The 16,918-nt window shown below is 35.7% G+C and overlaps 1 protein-coding gene across 1 annotated transcript; it reads right to left on the bottom strand.

The window, feature by feature from the left end:
• Positions 1 to 5,590: 5,590 nt before the first annotated feature.
• LOC131438717 (alpha-tocopherol transfer protein-like) lies at positions 5,591 to 16,322 on the bottom strand. The gene is made up of 2 exons (XM_058608923.1): positions 15,590 to 16,322; positions 5,591 to 6,343 (listed from the first exon to the last, which is right to left on the bottom strand). Exons 1-2 carry the CDS (start codon positions 16,304 to 16,306, stop codon positions 6,068 to 6,070), a joined length of 993 nt encoding a protein of 330 aa, XP_058464906.1. The 5' UTR covers positions 16,307 to 16,322; the 3' UTR covers positions 5,591 to 6,067.
• Between the last annotated feature and the right edge of the window lie 596 nt (positions 16,323 to 16,918).

Below are 16,918 nucleotides of genomic sequence, written 5' to 3'. Positions count from 1 at the left end.
AGAATTTTGGACTTGAGTATTGTACACCAGGATTCTGGATCTTGTATCTGCATCTGGATCTAGATTCTTCATCAGAACCTTGATTTTGAACTCGAATTCTGGACTGGACTTGTATTCAGAACCAGTATTCTGGGCCTGGAACTTTAGACTTGAAATCTTTCTGGATTCAGGATCTGAATTTGGAACCTGAACTCTGGACCTGGGCCAACCAAAATGACGCACGTATCGTGCAAGAAATAAAACGTCTTGCTTAGTCAACTGTGCAATGAATGAATAAAACAAATATTTTTTTACCTGAACATATTTCTGATGGCATGGGTAGCGGTTCAACTAAGAAATCAAAAATGAGAAATATCAATCACTCGTAATGGCTTTTTGAAAACCACATACCAAAGTTTTTCAATTAAAACTGAGTTGTATTTCAATTGCTTTCTGACTTTCTAATAAAGAAAGAATATACAATATACAATACGTTTTTGAATGTTAATTTTCGATTCGTAGGAAAAAAACATAAAAACGCCAATAACGGCTAATAAACCAGATTTCAACATCCATATTTGAAAGAAATTACAGGCGAGCTATGGAAAACAGCTTTTCTCTATCGTTTACTGTCATGACTTACTCACAGCGAATACCGAGTCTCTCGGTATTCCTTTTCAAAGTGAATGTTGATAGGAGAGTTGTTGGCCGTTATCACAAAAAAAACGCAAGAAATTACCACAATTTCTTGGTATAAAGCTCGCCGCTTGAGAAGCATATGGTAGTGAAGTACACCCAAACCTCCGTTTACGAACACTTTTTATACGTTACCTCTTTTTACGTACCACTTTTTACGAACCAAATCCCAAATAACGTAATCTTTTTTTACGAACCGAATCCCAAATAACGTAAACTTTTTTTACGAGCCAACTTCGTAAAAAGAGGTTTTGTCATTCATCGAAAGCGATTTCCGACTCCATGGAAACTAATACAATATGGGTATTTTTGGAACGGGTTTAAAGAGTAGATTCCGGAAAATGATGTTTGAGGTATTTTGGAAATCCAAGATGGCGACTTCCGGTTTGTTGATATTCCTTGAAAACCTTTGCAATATGGGTATTTTCGGAACGGAATTGATGAGTAGATGTCGGAAAATGATATTTGAGGTGGTTCCAAATTCCAAAATTGCGACTTCCGGTTTATTGATATTCCTTGAAAACCCTTACAATATGGGTATTTTCGGAACGGGTTTGATGAGTAGATGTCGGAAAACGATGTTTGAGGTAGTTCTGAATTCCAAGATGGCGACTTCCGGTTTATTAATATTCCTTGAAAACCCTTACAATATGGGTATTTTCGGAACGGGTTTGATGAGTAGATGTCGGAAAACGATGTTTGAGGTGGTTCCAAATTCCAAAATGGCGACTTCCGGTTTATTGATATTCCTTGAAAACCCTTACAATATGGGTATTTTCGGAACGGGTTTGATGAGTAGATGTCGGAAAACGATGTTTGAGGTGGTTCTGAATTCCAAGATGGCGACTTCCGGTTTGTTGATATTCCTTGAAAACCCTTACATAATGGGTGTTTTCAGAACGGGATTGATGAGTAGATATCAGAAAACAATGTTTGAGGTGGTTCTTAGATTCAAGATGGCAACTTCCGGTTTCTTGATATTCCTTGAAAACCCTTACAATATGGGTATTTTCGGAACGGGATTTATGAGTAGTTGTCAGAAAACGATGTTTGAGGTGGTTCCTTAATCCAAGATGGTAACTTCCGATTTGTTGATATCCCCTGAAACCTCTTACAATATGGGTACTTTCGGAAAGAGATTTAAAAGTAGACGTCGGAAAATTACATTTGAGGTGGTTCTTAGATCCGGGTTTTCAAGGAATATCAAAAAATCGGAAATCGCCATCTTGAATTTCAAAACTACCTCAAATATCGTTTTCTAACATCTACTCATCAATTCCGTTCCGAAAATACCCATATTGTAAGGGTTTTCAAGGAATATCAACAAACCGGAAGTCGCCATCTTGAATTTCAAAACAACCTCAAACATCGTTTTCTGACATCTACTCATCAATTCCGTTCCGAAAATATCCATATTGTAAGGGTTTTCAAGGAATATCAACAAATCGGAAGTCGCCATCTTGGATTTCAAAACTACCTCAAACATCGTTTTCTGACATCTACTCATCAATTCCGTTCCGAAAATATCCATATTGTAAGGGTTTTCAAGGAATATCAACAAACCGGAAGTCGCCATCTTGGATTTCAGAACCACTTCAAACATCGTTTTCCGACATCTACTCATCAATTCCGTTCCGAAAATACCCATATTGCAAAGGTTCTCAAGGAATATCAATCAACTGGAAGTCGCCATCTTGGATTTGAGAACCACCTCAAATATCGTTTTCCGACATCTACTCATTAACCCCGTTCCGAAAATACCCATATTGTAAGGGTTTTCAAGGAATATCAAGAAACCGGAAGTCGCCATCTTGAATTTCAAAACTACCTCAAACATCGTTTTCTGACATCTACTCATTAATTCCGTTCCGAAAATATCCATATTGTAAGGTTTTTCAAGGAATATCAACAAACCGGAAGTCGCCATCTTGGATTTCAGAACCACTTCAAACATCGTTTTCCGACATCTACTCATCAATTCCGTTCCGAAAATGTTCATATTGTAAGGGTTTTCAAGGAATATCAACAAACCGGAAGTCGCCATCTTGGATTTCAGAACCACTTCAAACATCGTTTTTCGACATCTACTCATCAATTCCGTTCCGAAAATACCCATATTGCAAGGGTTCTCAAGGAATATCAATCAACTGGAAGTCGCCATCTTGGATTTGAGAACCACCTCAAATATCGTTTTTCGACATCTACTCATTAACCCCGTTCCGAAAATACCCATATTGTAAGGGTTTTCAAGGAATATCAAGAAACCGGAAGTCGCCATCTTGAATTTCAAAACTACCTCAAACATCGTTTTCTGACATCTACTCATTAATTCCGTTCCGAAAATATCCATATTGTAAGGGTTTTCAAGGAATATGAACAAACCGGAAGTCGCCATCTTGGATTTCAGAACCACTTCAAACATCGTTTTCCGACATCTACTCATCAATTCCGTTCCGAAAATGTCCATATTGTAAGGGTTTTCAAGGAATATCAACAAACCGGAAGTCGCCATCTTGGATTTCAGAACCACTTCAAACATCGTTTTCCGACATCTACTCATCAATTCCGTTCCGAAAATACCCAATATTGTTAGGGCTTTTAGGCTATCTCAAAAAACCGGAAGCCGCCATCTTGGATTTTGAAACGGGCCCAAACATCATTTTCTTGCACTTTCTCTTCACATCCGTTCCGAAAATAAACATATGATGCGCGGTTTTCACAATAATCACACAAAACTTTTTTTACGAAGTAAATTCCAAATAACGTAAACTTTTTTTTACGAACCAAATCCCAAATAACGTAAACTTTTTTTACGAACTACCTCTTTTTACGAACCCCCGTTTAGTTCGTAAATGGAGGTTTCGGTGTACCACATACCAGAACTATAATGAAAACATCACTGAAAGCGCCTTTAGTTATACATTTTTCGGGTACGACAACGTCAGGGATGCCAGGGTTTCAGAATAGTCACTATATTTGCAAATTCCTTATGAGAGCTGAAAATATGTTTTCTGTCTTTTATTACATCAAACATTTGACTAAATTTAATTTGCAGACCTTTGACTTTGCCTTGAATTTTGTATAGCTTGATGAAACTACGTACCTCTAAATACCGCTTATTGATTCGTTGGATAAGCCAATCATTCAAAATTATTAAAGTGACAAAACGATTAGTGAAAGTCCGTTTGTTTTTTATTTATAAAATGCTCCCACGCAGACGCAAGCATATGTTTCGCTACACAATGTTGAAATGTGAAAACAGTGTCACGAACTCATCAGTGCGTGTTTGGTGGTTGCTCAAAGTCAAAACTACGATTTTTCACGACAAAAACCATTTTGTAACTGTAAAACCTCCCCAAAGTAACAAAAAACGAAAAGAGAAACGTTGGGATGTGGTATCTTACATGTAAAAAAGGGTTCCAAATTTGAAAAATATGGACACGGACTTGCAAACCCTGCTTTCGAGGAGAAAGCGATTGGAGTATATTGTCTATAAAATCGAAGGAAACAATTTATTTTTATAGGGAGGCGTAGGTTCTAACACTTTCGAAAAATCATATTTTGTTGTTGTATTTTGTCATAATAAAACATTTCAAGATTATTTTGAACTCTTGGCCCTTCGCAGTATAAGAAAAGATTAAGGCTCAAAATATCCAGAGTTTTGCACCGATAGGCTTGAAAATTTGACAAAACATTCTTAAAACGTTTTACTATAAGAAAATACAAAAAAAAATAAATGATTTTTCAAACCTTCGACTCTACCCGCCCTTTGAATAAACATGAATTTCACCAAATTGTCTGATAAAATCATTGATTTGATTAAAATTTACTGATTGTTTTTGGAAATGTTTACTTAAACTGAAAAATAACGACACCAGAAAAATAAACATATCCAAGCGTCCACCTCTAAAAGTTATGTGAAAGTTTTGATCCGATAGTTCAATCAGAACCCATTCAAAGACACTCCATTGTTAACAAATAAAATATAAATAAATTTTGCATAAATGATCTACCCCGTTCTGCTGCTCAATTCTTTTTAACAGAAAATGTCCATACGATTCTTATGTTTTGTACGAGATTGATTCTTTTCATCATTTCGCTCGCTGGAAATCTGTCTGCCATCTCTGATGGTAATCATTTCCGAAGGATTTTAAACTAGTATCAATGTACTTTCAGTCGTAGAATTAACTGTACACTTCCAGTTTTTTTTTACCATTATACAGATTTTAAAAATAAATTTATTTTTCTTTACTGTAATTGATAAGCTAAACAAAAATATTTCGAGGAAAAAAATGCCAAAATTTCATCAAACCACTTACAAGCTTACTAGAGTGTATACATCAAACATGGTTTTTATTTACGAAACGTTGACTATTCACTCAATTTCGCAATGTAAAAATTCACGATTTTGTGTTAAATGAAGAATTATTTTGTATCTGACTGTATTTTTCTCACCAATCAAACGGAAGCCATATTTTTGTTGGATCATCATGTAATCAAAAAGTTAAAGTTTTTCAAAACAACTGCAGGAAGAAACAGGTAGAGCAAACATAACTCTTCTAAATTAGTGAAATTGACTTTGCTTCAGCACGCCTTGCTTTCGTCACACCGTTCGAGCTAGTTGGCATTGAATCCAAGCATGTTTGTTTCACACGTATGTCGTCATACCGATTTGTTTACAAATATTTGGCTACCAACACAAGCAATCCATGTGGTCTGCACCACCTGTTTAAATCACATTGGGTGTACACTAATTGTACAAAATTCGGTAGTATTTGGCACGACTGATAAGAGCAACAATGAAGTTTTCATAATGAGATTGTTTATTGAAACAATTGGGAGATTCTCTGGTTATACATGGATTGCCATTGTCAAGAAATCAGCACAAATTATTTTACTTTTACACATTCTATTTTGTCACACGCCTTTTCTCGAAAACCTTTACAAATAGCTTATGATAATAAATGTGATCCTAAATGAATTCAGTTTATGTCGCAAATGATCTTTTCTTAGGATAAGTGTGATGTGCTGAGCATACGAAAGTCGTTTTGAAAACAAACAAAAAATAGGAGTGTGCCATTTTGCAAAGCATCGATTTAATATTACATTTAGCCGTCGCCTACCAGTTACGAAACTGCAACCATCATCACCATTCATCGCATTTCGTCACACGAGTTCGATGGGAAACAAAACACAGAAAAATCATAAATTTTCATGAGAAGAAACACGTTTTTGGAATAATCAGCACTCTTCGAACCGCACCAGACTCTGCCTAGACAACCGAAATCGCCTTGTTAGTTTCGGTTAGGGTTCTATACCTGCTGTGTCATAGATGATTCGCGATGGTCGATCGAGCTCGTATAACCAGCTTTCATTATTACACTTTAAATCTTTAATCTATATTGAGCTTTCTAAAACTGCCAACCATGCCGCTTTCTATTTCACTAGCCTTACCACAACCACTGGCCGGATGGTTTTGGTTCCACAGCGTTGTGTATTTGCTGACATCGATCTCCATCTGGTCAAGTAAGGTCAGTTCTTCGTGGGAGTCGTATACCTGCGTGTAGAACCCGGTCGACAGTTCAACCGAGCAGTTAGTTCCATCATATTCAACGGGGAGCAGTGATTTATCCAAATGCTTTTTGGCATCTCGAAGCGTTTTGTGGAACTGGAATGCACGGAAGGAAAAAAAAGAGTCGTTAAAAATCGATTAAAATTCAAGGGTTCAAGAAAGCAACAATGTGAAAATCATTAGGTATAATAAGTCTAACGATGAATAACCTTAACCTTGACACTGAACGTGATGGCCTTATCAGTCTAAAGCTTATCTCTTATTTTACAATGACAGCTTGCGAAAGCGTTTCCGTCATTTGTTTACATCGGATTTCAACGTTTGATCTATTCTGAAAAGCTTCAGAATATTCAATTACTGTCTTGTCTAGAAATGGACAATAATTAAGATGTAGAGAGAGATGCCGGATTACTGTCATCTAATTTACTAATAGCTGTCAGACGATAATAGCTACGAAAGAGAATTTCAAGCAATTCTTGATTTGATGCTAGAAGAAGGGTTTGCACACATGGAAACGGGGAACCAACGGGACTGACTTAAAACAAGGTTTATGCTATGAAACTCACATTATACATTCTCTTTTTGAAGGTTAATATTTGAGTAATTAATATCACGCAGTTGAGTGATATAAGATATTTTTGACAATTTGTAAAGAAAACCGATATGTTCATTGTCAATTGTGTTTGTTTAGTGTTAAAATAAACATAAATCAGTGATACATTTAACGTATCTGGCCAGCATGATGAGATTAAATTGTTTTTATAAACCCTTGCACACTAGCCTAGCAATCAAAACGCTGCGTTTTATTGACGTTGTGTTTTCATAAAACTTCACAGTAAAAAAAATTATAACAACATTTTTAATCGATGTGAAAAATATTTGGATATATTGAACATCAGTCGCAATAATTTTCTTTTTTCATGGAATACTGCAAGTAAATCACACGTTATTACATTGAAACAACGTATTGAGTTTATTACATCAGCTTCACGAAGTACTGTAATCGATTCTGATAGGAAATTATTAATTTTTTCTTGTAATATCACAACCCTTAGAACGAAACCGAAATTGTAGTGATAGTAAATCGTAATCGCTGCACATCAGTAGTGAGTAGTGATTCTATGGGTTGTAGAAATATTACACGAAAAGATGCATCCTATATCCTATCAGAATCGAGTAAAGTATTCAGTACCAAGTCTCAGTTGTAGAAAGTATTATAAAGCGTTTCTGCCCCACCTTCGATTCAACAATATGCTTCGAGTTAAAATATTGTTTTAAGTATTTATAACGGTTATTAAAACAAAATGTAGCCTTAGGAGGACCAAAAATGTTAGTTTCCAATTGTAATTAATTGATTATTCAATTGATTTTTGATGCAAAAAAAATTCTTCTTTATCTGCTTTTCTTCTATATCGACATTTAAAGGGACATATTTCATTATTGTTGTGGGGAGTAATGTCGCTTGTTGTATTATATGGCATATTATATGGTTGCTGGGCCTTATGCCTACGGCAAGCGAAAAAACTGAGAATATGGTCGTTTAATGTGAAATCATTGAAAATTATGTTCCTCAGGCGTATTGCAACGAAATACCTACATTCTCGAAGAAAATATATCAGTACATTAAGAAATATATCAGTACATTAAGAAATATCTCAATGTTTACTTAAGGGGAGCATATTATAACGCTTTACCCTACGTCTAAATATTTTATACAGTGATTGAAAATTACATTGAGGATGTTACAGTTCTTTTTTACTGTGCAGCTCACATGTCCGTAGCTGTTCCGCACCCACATCGTTGCCCGTTAAAACGTATGGATCGCGTTTTAGAATGAGGCCAGGGACATCCCGCCGAAAAACCGTTTCGTCGAAAAACATTTCGCCGTCTTAACATGGTAATTAGAATTGATTTCAAATTTAAAGACAAATTCGTTCTGTTTCGCTCTGTTAACCTACAATCAATCGTATTCAGAAATATCTCATATCTAAAAAAACAAAAAATTTCATTTCCCCAGAAATTCAACTATTTGTTTTTTAAGGTCATTCGCCTCTTCGGGCCAGAAAAGCTTTCTGATCTTATATGCGGGGTTTGGGGATTGAACCCAGGTCGGCTGCGTGAAAGGCATCGACTAACCCATCACGCTATACCCGTTCCCAAATACTACTATTTGATAAAAAATTTTGGATTGATTTATGATCCTCAGAATGGAATTTCCAAGACAACTTGTTGACGTTAAGTTTTAAGTTGGGTGTTCAGTAGGGTGGGACAAGGTTGTATGGGAAGAAGATGAAATGGTTTATTTTATCACTCCACCAAGCCTTTCGTATACCTTTTAGGTCCCGTAAGAACTATGCAAAATTTTTATCTCGACCGGTGAAACAATAGTTTCGCGCCTGAAGTTTAAAGTTTGTATGAGATCGAGTATGGGGAAACTAACTTTTCACAAAAAAATCAGCTAGAGATCACCATATAGACTCTAAAAATCGATGCATGAAAAAAAACCTTCGAAGAGCAAATTACAATCTGACATTTGTAGAAAAAGGTATTGTAGGAAAACCGACTCAAGGTCCGAACAACGGCTCTTTCGTTAATACCCAGGTAACCAGTAAGCACTAATAATGGCAGTAGAACAGCCTTTTATTAGCACCGAAAATTCTTATAGATTTGGATTTAGATTTGCAATTTGGAAGCTCATTTGTTGTAAATCAATCAGAATTTAGCTTACACAATGCACACTTGTCATAAATAAGCATGATCCATAAATAACCGTATATTTTGTCAAAATCGGTCCTAATTCAGTCTCAAGAGCGATTAAAGTGCCAATTTGCGATTATTTGCTGTCAGAGCTAGTGCTCTCTGACTCTATGTGCTTATTGGTTACCTGGGTATATCTAGCACAACTGCTGCTAACACATGGATCAATAAGTCCCGAGACTAAAGCAGAGATGGCGCTCGTAGTAAACCAGTAACCACGTCTTTCTAGAGTACTAACCTTTGCTTGAAACGGGTCAAAATTTTAAGTCGATCCGACCAGACACAGCTGAGTTATCGAGGTTGGAGTAAAGTCGTTTTGTAGTTTGTTTAAAAAATGGAAAGACCGAGTTTCATGTTTTGATAAAACATTGTTTTTTAATGGGTAAAAACACCGTGCAAGCAAAACAATGGATTGAAAAATGTTCTCCGGACTCTTGTCCATCAAAAGCAACGATTTGTCGTTGGTTCGCCGAGTTTAAACGTGGTCGTACCGACACAAATGACGCGGAACGCTCGGGTAGACCTGTGGAAGCCGTTACACCGGAAAATGTGAGTGAAGTGACAAAAATTATAAATTATAAATTGAAGCTCCGTGAGATTGCTGAGATGACACAGATATCATATGGAAGTGTATTTACTATCCTTCATGAAAAATTGAGCATGAAAAAGTTTTTTCCAAGTGGGTGCCGCGATTGCTCTCGATGGAACAAAATGCACCCTGCCACAAGTCGATGAAAACAATGGCGAAATGGAACGAATTGGGCTTTGATCTGCTTCCCACCCCCCATACTCGCCAGATTTAGCCCCCAGTAACTACTGGCTCTTTGCTGATCTTAAAAAAATGCTCCAGGGAAAAAGATTTGGCTCAAATGAGGAGGTCATCGCTGAAACTGAAGCTTATTTTGAAGCGAAAGATAAATTTTTTTATAAACAGTTTCTGTTGATACAAAAGACAATTTATATTTTTACTCAATACAAGTAGGTTTACAATTTTCCCTACACAAAAATCACAGAATTGCGGAAGCAAATGATGTCTTCATGGTAATAACCAAATCATTCATATAATAGGGCTGAAAAGTCACCACTTGTGGCTGAACACCCAATTGAAATCCTAATAATTTGATTTTAACTCATATTCCAATAAATAGGTATAAAAAAATTAAAAAAAAAAACAATTTATAAGTTTCTTTTTCAGTGAAAATTTTAAATATTTTGATAAAATTGGATTGAAAACTATTGAAACATATTGCAACTAATTTTTAAAAACCTACTTTTAATAAAAAATATAGCTTGTATGTTTATTTTTTTTTCATTCTCATAGTGCTATAAGGTGAACCGTTTTTCACATACTTAGATTTAAATGAGAGATATTATGTTTCCGGTACAGGAAATACAAAGTTAAGAGTGTATGAAACTGTAACTCATCATTTAAAGCGACAATGCAAGAAATAAAAGGAAAAATTATTCTAAATTTGGCTAAAAATGATTTCAGGTTGTGTTACTTGCTTCTTCGGTTCCAAAAGTCCCGGAAATAGTTGTCAAAAACGGAACTTTCTTCATTATCTCAGAGAGGGCTGAGTAGATTTTCACAAATTTATTATACTCAAATGATAGGTTTTATGGTCTCATAGACTGCTATTGACTTTTAATCGGATGCCACTATCGGTTCCGCAACAAGTAGAGTAAAAATGGAAGAAAAAAACTTGGCTCAAACCTTTTTATGAATTGGGATGGTTATGCTAGTGTATACTTAAACAAACTTTGTTGTTTTTAATCAAAGTGTAAAAAAAGGTTTTTGTAGAGCCCTTTAGTAATGTTTATGAAAACATGAGTTATATGAAAAAGCCATCATTACACCACTAGGTGGATAAAAAAAGGTAAATCGGTTCAATCGGTTTTGAAATATTTTTCTTTAATTTTCATAAAAGTTTTGCTAAGGCTTTTCTTCTAAGTAAGACTAGTCAAATTGATGAACTCATTGATTGCAAAACTTAAGCGAAATCTAGATATACAAAAAAACAATCGACCCTCGTATTGGGATGGATTTACTCTAGTACAATCCTAAATGACGGGAAGTTCAATGACTGGGGTTATTAAAACGGTAAAATTATGGGCTTCGTTTCAACGATTGAGGTTATTAAAATTTTGAAATAAAATTTTCACTAACATGCGTTTAGAAAGAAAGCTGTTCTAGATTTTACCGATGTTATTGTACCAATATTAATCGAAATTGCCTACTATTGTGCATATATCATATGTCTTTACTAGAATCAGCTTGATCGCCTTGATTAAAATCACATCTATCTAAATTTATTCATTTGGCCTGGTTCACTCAAAGCTGAATTTTATGTCATAGTAAAGTTCAGATCTGCTTGATTGGATGAAACAGCAAGATTGATTGAATGAAACGCAACTTTCAATTCAATTTTAATTCTAATAGTTCGACTGACAACTTTTTAACTCGTTCAGATTATAACATGCTTCGGCGAAACGATCTCTTAGACGATTTAACCTTCGGTTAATAGTTTTATTCGTCGAACTGGCATTCGACGAAGTGCCCTTTTCGACAAAATGATCCGGTATCGTTCGAAATTATACGGTTTTGTAGTTTCATATAATCGCATTCCTGTCTAGAATAACTAACAATACTGCTCCTGTATGAATTCAGTAAAGGACATTAGATTACACTGAGCTCTCTTTTTACGCGGGGGATACGTACCGCGTAAAAAACGCAAAGCTGAAGAAATTTTTGTTGATGCCAAATATCTTAGAAATGCATGAAACGTCCAGATCTAGAGTGATCTAAAACAATTTTTTTTTAGAATAAACGAAAATTTTCTAAGTGTCCGAGAGTTGACTTAGAAAAGGTGGGTTGGTAATGTCAGATACATAACTGGATGACATGAATACGAATAAAACTGACATATTTTTTCCACTTTTCCGAATATCGATAATCGCACGTATTAGTTGATTGATTATTTAAATTTTGCAAACTTTCAATGCTTCACTTACACAATTGTAATGGTACAAATATAATATAGAACACACGAGTCAAAGAGTTGCACTGAAACCATCCAGATTCGCCGATTGCACTGCACAAGTGCTACACTTTTTTTGCACCGATATTACTGGTGTAGCACACATCAAAAGTTTGGTATAGCTTTGTGCAATGGTATTGTTTATTGTAGTCAAGGGTCACTGTCTATGTTTTCATAATTTTCATTCGTTCATTCATGCCTTGGCTTACTGCGCCGGTGTAGTGCAATTTAAAAATGAAAACGCCATAAATTTAAGTTTGGAATTAATATGACATTAATTTTTATAACTTGTCGAACTCGTCTGGAGAATACAAATTTTATAGCGATTTATAAAAATATTCACAAACTAAAAGCCGCTATCTTGGAGCTTAAGAATTCTACAACTGTCGTAAGCCTTATTTCTATGTGTCGGTTTTGCACGATCCGCTTTGTGCGATGAATCGTTCAATTCACGCGGTTGAAATTTTGGCACTGAATTTCACTTTAATGCTCTTTAATATCCAACTTTTTAGAAAACTTTAATTTTTTGGTTATTTCATATCGCTAAAAAACGCAAAACTAAAGAAATTCTTTTTTGATGCTAAATGTAATAGAAATGGATGAAACGTCGAGATCTGGTGCAATCTAAAACTTTTTTTTTTGAAAAAAATCGAAAAGTGTCAGAAAGTTGACTTAAAAAAAATTTCGACGTTTCATGTATATCTTAGACTAAACATATCCGCGTAGCTTCGGAGATCCGCGTAGCCTCGGAAATCCGCTTAAGAAAATCCCGTAACTTCGGAAATTCGCGTAAAAAAATCCGTGTAAAAAAACCTCAGTGTATGCCAGAAATAATAGATCAAAGTAAACCGTTTTAATTTCGAATTTGCTCGTAATTTGGTGAAAATGACATAAGCGAGTGTATAAAATGCTATGCGAAAATTTATGTCACAGAGTAGCCAAATTGAATAATTCTAATTCTAATAGTTCGACTGACAACTGAATAATTCACGTTGTATAACGCAATAATGAGTTATCAAAACTGACTGGTGAGAATGTTTGTTAAAATAATACAACACATTGATTGCCAACCAAATATACAAATTACTTTGCTTCGGATTGATTCAAGAAATCAATACTGAAAGAAACACAGAGTGTTATATTATAATACAGATACATTTTTCAGATATACTCCCCAGGTAACCAATAAGTACATATTATTGCCGAATTATTACAGCAAATAATCGCAAATCAGTTGACATTTCAATCGCTTCTAAGACTAAATTAGGGCCGATTTTGGCAAACAATACTTAATCATGGCTGGTGTGCATTCTGAAAGCTGAATTTTGATTGATTTAACTTTCAGATTGCAGATATAGAGCTATAAGAATTTTTGGTGCTCACAAAAGGCTATTTTACTGCCATTATTAGTGCCAACTGGTTACCAGGTAGAACGTTAGACCAAACTAGTCAATTTAACACATATTACCAAGTATCGATCCTTATGTCAAGTTCCTTGAAATTACGTTTTGCCTTTCTCATATAGAAAGGTTATGCAATCACTGTGAAAACCGACTTTTGAACCGAGGCCCGGAGGGCCGAGTGTCATATACCATTCGACTCAGTTCGTCGAGTACGCAAAATGTCTGTGTGTGTATGTGTGTGTGTATGTGTGTGTATGTGCATATGTGTGTATGTAACGTTTTTTTTGCACTAACTTTTCTCGGAGATGGCTGAACCGATTTTCACAAACTTAGATTCAAATGAAAGGTCTTGTGGTTCCATACAAAATTCCTGAATATTATTTGAATCCGACTTCCGGTTCCGGAATTATGGGGTAAAATGTGCAAAAAATTGTGAAAAAAAGTGCACTAACTTTTCTCAGAGATGGCTGAATCGATTTTCACGAACTTAGATTCACATGAAAGGTCTTGTGGTCCCATACAACATTCCTGAATATTATTTGGATGAGAAAAGAAAATATGTCCTTTAACTTTTCTCAAAGATGGCGCGACCGATTTTCACAAACTTAGATTCAAATGAAAGGTCCTGTGGTTCCATGCGTTATTCCTGAATTTCATGCGGATCCGACTTCCGGATCCGGAAATATAGGGTAAAGTGTGATAAAAATTTTATACCATCACTGAAAAAAGCTAAAAACCGTAAAAAATTTTCTAAATCGACCTCAAATCTTTTCCAATTTTATGGTTTTTATCAGTAGACAGTCAAACAAACCGATTTCGGTTATTCTTCTAAGAATCGAAAAAATCGAGGCCCCCGAGGTCACATACCATTCGACTCAGTTCGTCGAGTACGCAAAATGTCTGTGTGTGTTTGTGTGTGTGTATGTGTGTATGTAACGTTTTTTGCACTAACTTCATGGGGTAAAATGTCCAAAAAAATGAAAATATGTGATCTATCTTTTCTCATAGATGGCGCGATCGATTTTCACAAACTTAGGTTCAAATGAAAGGTCCTGTGGTTCCATACGTAATTCTTGAATTTCATCAGGATCCGACTTCCGGATCCGGAAATATAGGGTAAAGTGTGTTAAAAATTTTGTACCATCACTGGAAAAAGCGAAAAACCGTAAAATTTTTTTCTAAATCGACCTCAAATCTTTTCCAATTGATAATTTTTATCAGTAGACGGTCAAACAAATCTATTTCGATTATTCTTTTAAGAATCGAAGAAAAATAATTTAGAAGAATACCACAGTATTATATAGGTATGATAGTTTGATTGATATGAGAAAGGCATCATTACACCACTAGGTGGATTAAAACAGGTTTTTTTCGATAAACGATATTAGTTAGTCAAACTTCCATAAAAATTGTCTTCAGTCTTCGTTGAATGAGTCGTGAAGTAAATTTAAAAAAATCCGATTATATCAAATGAAACGAAGATAGATATTGCGGAATAAATTATCCCACCGATCATTGAATACATTATTTGCAAACAACATAGAAAGCTCGGAATTCAAAATGATAATATTAATCCAGTTTAAACTAATCGGAGTGTTCAACCTTCAAAATATGAGGAAACGGTCACAGTGAACAATCGAACTTAGATGACTTGCAAAAAAAAAACATCGAATCACGTTTTTAATCACTAAAAAGAGTAACGAAAATAATTTTGTCTACTAGATTTAGTTTCACTTTCAATTAGTCACGTAATTACTGCTCTACAATCTACGCAATTTCTCAAAATAATCCACACATTAAGGTTATCTCGGTCTACTAGAAATGATTAATTAAAACGGTTCGAGATAACTTGACGAGTTTATCGGTTTTTCGCTTCAAGTTAATCGAGCCGTATCTAATGTAAAACGGCTACCAGTAGGCACTCAAAATTACGAAACATCTAAAACACTGCCCTATCAATCATAGGGTCTTTTTTGATCCGAACCACAACCGTCCAATTCGGTTCATATCAGATGGACGCAACATTACATAAATTTGTTTTATATTCATACACTTTTTCTAACAACAAATGATGATGGTGACCCAGAAACCGATCTCTGCGGTCTAATAATCTCTAGTTCAACATAGCAAACAAAGGTACTCACATAGAAGCGATGCTTCAGCTTTGGGCTGACGAAAGTGAACAGAATATCAACCAAGGTCACACTCATCTTGGGCAACCGGATGACGTGTATTTCTTTGCAGCGCACCGGAAGGAGATGGTTGATGTATGGCATGATGTTCTTCATGTCGGAAAGGTTGAATAACGTGAAATGCATCATCGTGGTATCGAAACAGTCTACAATTAACACTATTCCGGCCACCTGGATACGCTCGTCACAGGACAGGATCTCCATGTTCATATGCAGGAACCGAATCAGGTGGATTAAATTGAACTTCTCCACGTTGAAGTTCTTCGATTTGATCAGGTACAGCATGCGACCTTTTTCATCGAAACCGAGTGCCTGAAACACGTCACTCTGTCTCAGATTTTCCATATCGGCCTGATATGGATTCAGGTTCTGGAACCAGTGCGGGAAAGTCTGTCTCATTGCCAGGTACCGTTCCAAGGTTTCGCAGGCCAGGGGAATCGAAAATTTACGCTGTCTGAGAAACCTCAACAGGAACAGTGAATCGGTACGACACCGTCGAATGTAGGGATGTTTCGCGATCCAGGCTCGCATTGCGTCCAAGGCTTGCTTTCGCAGTGTGTCATCCTCTCGTAGTTGCTCCTTTGCCAGCTGTCTATATTTATCCGATAGACTACACCGATACTCGTCGAACTTTTTGGGACACTTTTCTACACCGTAGGTTACAGTCATCTTGACGAGTCGACGAACGAAACCAAACTGCCAAACGACATTGTTTTCCGCCAGCAGCACAGGTCAGGATTGCCTAAGCGCCTAAGCAACCTTAGGTATTAGACGAAAAGAAGAAGGAAATTTGTGATAGTTTCTATTCCACTATGCGTTTGGGCACATCATTGGGTGCCGTACACAGTCCCCACCTTTAACGAAAAACAAAAAAAAAACGTTGAATCGGATGTCAAAACGAGTGGTGATTTTGAGTTGTAGGCTGTTCTGTGAAATGATTTCGTATAGTGATTTAATTGAATAAATGCTTTATTTGTAACGATTGTGCAACGATTCAATAGTTGGTTTTAATCTTAGATTGGAATCGCAAAGTTAAAGGACTAATATATTTGTTATTCATTATCTTGAGACGAAAAATTCGGATTCAGAATTAGTCCGTCCAAGTTCAGGTTTCTGCCAATAATGCAAAAATGGTGACATTTTCACATCACTGACTATTGCAGAAATATATGAAGCGAAAAATTCTACAGTGCAAATATAACAATTAAGAAAATTTTTATTCTGTTCACGAAAATCTGTTATATTCCATAAAATTAATTCTATTTGATTCATAAGGCCTAA

Source organism: Malaya genurostris, chromosome 3 (genome assembly GCF_030247185.1).
Source record: "Malaya genurostris strain Urasoe2022 chromosome 3, Malgen_1.1, whole genome shotgun sequence".
NCBI lineage: Eukaryota > Metazoa > Arthropoda > Insecta > Diptera > Culicidae > Malaya > Malaya genurostris.
This window is presented reverse-complemented; position numbering and strand designations above follow the sequence as displayed.

Excerpts from the sequence above, each read along its gene's own strand:
- LOC131438717 (XM_058608923.1), bottom strand. The coding sequence starts at position 16,306 with ATGACTGTAACCTACGGTGTAGAAAAGTGTCCCAAAAAGTTCGACGAG. Across the intron at positions 6,344-15,589 it reads AGCTGAAGCATCGCTTCTAT|TTCCACAAAACGCTTCGAGA; the intron begins GTGAGTACCTTT and ends CGTGCATTCCAG.